This window comes from Micrasema longulum, unplaced genomic scaffold (genome assembly GCF_059751315.1).
Source record: "Micrasema longulum isolate JH-2025_06_02 unplaced genomic scaffold, ASM5975131v1 h1tg000934l, whole genome shotgun sequence".
NCBI classification, from domain to species: Eukaryota; Metazoa; Arthropoda; class Insecta; order Trichoptera; family Brachycentridae; genus Micrasema; species Micrasema longulum.
The window spans coordinates 9,382-13,857 of NW_028278125.1; the positions used below are offsets into that span (position 1 = coordinate 9,382).

Genomic DNA, 4,476 nt, shown 5'->3' on the forward strand with positions numbered 1-4,476 from the left:
CCGATCTAAACCCCCTAGACTTTTTCTATTGGGGTTGCCTCAAAGACAGGGTCTACTCAAAACCCATTGCAACATTGGACGAGCTTCGTCAAAAAATCACTCAGGCTGCAGATCATATCAATGGTAGAAGATATGCACAAAGAATAAATCGATCTTTTTTAAAGCAATGTCATGCCTGTATTAATGCCGGTGGCAAACAATTTGAACATTTACTCTAATGTTAATAATGCAATAAATTAATTAAACGAATGTGAGATTGTTTGTTTTTTATAAAATTTGGTTCTTGTTTAGAAATAGTACACATTTTTTTTGTGGCTAGTTTTCCCATAGTATTTATAACATTTTTGAATTTTGGTTAGTTGCGTCAATTTTTTTTAAAAACTTGCCATAGTAGTGTCAATACTTTTTTTTTACACCACGATGCGTGAAAGTGGACTGAAAGTAAAAATATTTGAAAATTTTAGGGAAAAAAAAAAAAGATTAATTTTTGTGCAAAAACTACAGACATTTAGGGATTTTGAAGAATTGTGATAGATAGCAGTGCTACTTAGGTTGACGATACAAAAAAAATATCAGAAATATTTGAAAAATTGTGGTCATGGTAGTTCAAAATAGCTTAGGGGGTGTCAATTTTCGACGGATTTTATATATTTTTTCTTGAGTAGTCATGAGCAGGTCCACCCGCTGGTGCTCGCTTATCGTTGAATTTTGGGACAGTTGTATAATATACTCTTATATCAGTTACGTCAAAGGTTTTGTTTGCAAAACAGAACTCTAATAACAGATGTACCTACTAATACGTAAATTAAAATAAAATAATGTTCGACAGTGTAATTTAACTATGAAAAAAACACTAGGTACTCTACATATTATTTGAAGTAATTATTTTTCGGTTCATAGTAAAAACAAGTGTGATTTATGGAGAATGTCCCTTGATTATAATTAAGTGGATGCCGACAGTTTTTGGTCGTACTTACATAGGGTAAAATAATTCGAAGAATTTAAGTCATGCGCACGCGCAAATGACTGGGAAAGCGGAAGTGCCGGCCCTGCTTCAAAATATTGAAGCCTAAGTTAAAACGCACATCCAATGAATGAATGATTCTGAATGTTTATTTTATGTATCACGATCGAGATAATTGACGGGAGATGGTGGGGGTTTGCCCCATATTAGGGGGCCGCAGTGGCCCCGCCACACATTCTCATCACAGTTTACAGCGATTTCAGTTTCAGTTTCTGTCAGACCGCTGCGGGGGAAGCGCGTACCTAGCGAGCGCTTATAGAGAGAGTGAATATATTATTTTAATTTGGCTCTTAGCCATTGTATGGGTGAGTTGAAATCTTATTTTACTTTACTTCGATAACTTAATTTTATAACCACATAAGTTTTCTTTTCTAAAAGCTTTTAATTACTGTAACTTAAAATGTACGTCATACATTTGGCAGTTATGGAGGTGGTTCACAATTATTCTAATGAGTGCTTACCGCTACATAAGTCTTGCGACCCTTGACTAGCATAACAATGTATCCATTGAGACAGTGCTAGACTTGTCTACTTGTACACACCATTGTCAATGTCTACTACAATATTGTGCAACACAAATACAAAACTGTAGTTTTGTGTTGAACAGATTACTGAATTAACTATGAACAGACGGTGAATATAATATATCTCCATAACTTTCAATCGAGATATTTAATATTAAGTTATTTGTATATTCGTAATATTAATATTTGTGCTATAATTTAAAATATGATAAAAGTACCTACATAGTTTTTGAAGCTAGTAATAATATAAATTCAAACGTTGAATAATGGTCTGTATCATATTTGGGCAATTTATTTCACATTTTCCTTTGTAATTGAACGGGTCATTGTATCGACCGCGAACCGCACGTGGCGTCGGGACGCTTTCTTTTGACGTTGAGAGCGGCGGGTGATGACGCGCGTTGAATTTTCCAAGAAATTCAGTACCCAGAATCAAAGGCAATATAATTATGTTTACAATGATAATAACTGGCTTTGCGTATTAACTAAAAAAATAACAAATATTTCATGTGATATTTATCCAAATTTGTGGATTTAAGTATCGCACACTTTTTATTCCACCAAGAATTTTAGGTAATACACTTTAATGTTTTAACAAAAAAATATTATTACCTAGTATTTATTCAATTTGGAATTTTACAAAAAAAGTAAAAATGCACTTTTGTAGTGGTGAATTAAATTTATTTGTTGGAAATTATTTCAATAGTAATAAATTGACGAATAATGGAAAATAGACCCATCGACGCGCCAGCTGTTTGGGTGAAATCAGTTACGTCATAACTTCCCAGAAGCTATAACCTTGCTTACGGAGACGGATACCTCCAGGAGGCGGCATTATGATCACCTGATCAAACGTGACACTCGTTTGCAACGTGATTAGTAATAATATTGCCCCGTTGCTATCAAAAAGCGCGTTTGATAATATTTGTACGATAAGTTTACCTTTGTTTCGTATTATTTACATAACTGTCTTACGAGTAATAAAAATTCTAAAATTACCAAACGTCCTAAAAAATCTTTAAAAGGGGCCAGTGATAGTCATCATTTCCCTTTTTTTATTGTAATAGCGATCACTTTAATGTGTATATCTAGTAACGCATATCGCAATAATCTCTTAGATTTTAGTTTTCGTCATTTTCAGAGCGTGAAGCGTTAACAACATTGAGTCAGGACGCATCATCCGGGGACGCCGGGTGCTGTGAGGGGGGACATGGAGAGGGGGCGAGGGAACTACCTCCGGGCGGGCGGCCGGAGCGGGAGGGGGGCGCCGCGGCCTCCGTGGGTCGCTGGGGCTCCGAGTGGCCGAGTTGACTCGAGCAGGGAGCAGAGAGCCCCCGCCTGACCGGCCCCTGGCCGCCGCGGCAGCCGCTGCCCACGCCCCTGTGGGGACGGCCGCGCGCTGCCGTCGTGTTCTCCTCCGTGGACGAGTACGAGCAACTGGCGGGCCGCGCCGAGGCCGCGCTGCAGCGCCTGCTGCTGGAAAGCAACTACGACACCGTGAGCAATTTCCGCGGCCTGTGGGAGGCGTACCGCGGAGCGCGCCGCCCCATCAACTTGGCCGCCTTCTTCCGCCGTTACCGGCCCCCGCTGCGCCCCGAGCGCCACACCTGCGTGGGGCTTGGCCTCGAGCTGCTGAAGCGCTTGCCCCCCGTGGGCGGCGCCGCCTTCCTGGTCTCGTGCGAGGAGAGCATCATGGACATCCGCGACTACATCGCGGCCGGACCCGGCCGCGGGCGCGCTGTGGCCTCGCTGGAGAAGGAGCATGTCATGGTGGCCATGCACATCCGCGTGGACGGTCGCCCCGGCCTCATGCTGTGCGATCCTGGCTACCACGTGGCTCGAGTGGTCACCGTCATGGCTGACCGCTGCTATCCCCACACCGGTGCGTACCTTTTTACTTTGTTCCGTAAATTAAGGAATAAGCTAATAAGATACTCATGTAAGTACTGTTGATTCCAGGTTGGTTTACTCAATCCGACGAACCGCAAGCCAAAAAGGAATATAACTACATCTTTAATGTGAACAATCCATCTTATGTTGAATGGGTCGAGAAAGAAACTCGGGGAACAAATGTAAAATACCAAACATCCCTGGTCTATGTAGAGAAGCCCTTCTGTAATGCCATTGAAGTAACAGAGAGAAGAAATTTGGTTTATAACTTTAGGTTAGCTTCATCTCTATTTTAGCATAGCAGTAATAGCGATGATTTTTACGATTATATTATTGGTAACAATATTTATTTTATTAAATAAAATAGAGTAGAACTAAAACTAATGACAATTTTTAAATTTTGCAGAAGTCTTCTAACGAGAGATCAAAAAGGACACCTTGTAGCTGGAATATATTTTCCAGTAGTGGATAAAGATGGACATTTTACATTATTCTTCGAGGAAAACTCTGGAAAACAACGCATCAAATACAAATTCTCCCTCTTTTCAGATATAGAAAAGGTATTTACATAACGCAATTTGCTTCACAATTGTACAATTTTCTATTTTAGTGATTATGTAACAATTTGAAATATTTGATTCCAGATTCCCGACTCTGTGTTGGACCAAATAGCTCTGTGTAACAGTCAGATGAAGTACAAGGAAGGAGAATTACTGGACACAATCAGGATACTGGCTCACATTATGGCGGACACACCCTTTATTACTCAAGTTCTGGCTATAAATGATGATATCTGCACTCTATCTGCAGACAATTAATTTTAAAAAAACAATCTAAATATCAAACGTCTAATTTTCCCTCCTTATAATTTTTCAAGATAACATATTAAATTACTTAATTTAGAATGGTTTTTAAGGTTCATTTTAGTTTTCACCCAACTAATAATGATTTACACATCAATTTATTTAAATGCAAATAATTTCATATAAATTATACTTACGTTAAGTAGGTATTAATAAATATTATTTTACACACATA

The 4,476-nt window shown here is 39.1% G+C and overlaps 1 protein-coding gene across 1 annotated transcript; it reads left to right on the forward strand.

Moving 5' to 3' along the window:
• The first annotated feature begins 1,196 nt into the window (after window positions 1–1,196).
• On the forward strand, window positions 1,197–4,476 carry LOC148278052 (uncharacterized). Its single transcript, XM_088231928.1, has 5 exons — window positions 1,197–1,329; window positions 2,690–3,430; window positions 3,508–3,712; window positions 3,845–3,998; window positions 4,083–4,476. Exons 2-5 carry the CDS (start codon window positions 3,241–3,243, stop codon window positions 4,254–4,256), a joined length of 723 nt encoding a protein of 240 aa, XP_088088054.1. The 5' UTR covers window positions 1,197–1,329; window positions 2,690–3,240; the 3' UTR covers window positions 4,257–4,476.

Bases quoted from the DNA above. Each gene is read 5' to 3' on its own strand.
- LOC148278052 (XM_088231928.1), top strand. From the start codon at position 3,241: ATGGACATCCGCGACTACATCGCGGCCGGACCCGGCCGCGGGCGCGCT. The intron at 3,431-3,507 runs GTGCGTACCTTT...TGTTGATTCCAG, and splicing joins CCGCTGCTATCCCCACACCG to GTTGGTTTACTCAATCCGAC. The intron at 3,713-3,844 runs GTTAGCTTCATC...TAAATTTTGCAG, and splicing joins AATTTGGTTTATAACTTTAG to AAGTCTTCTAACGAGAGATC.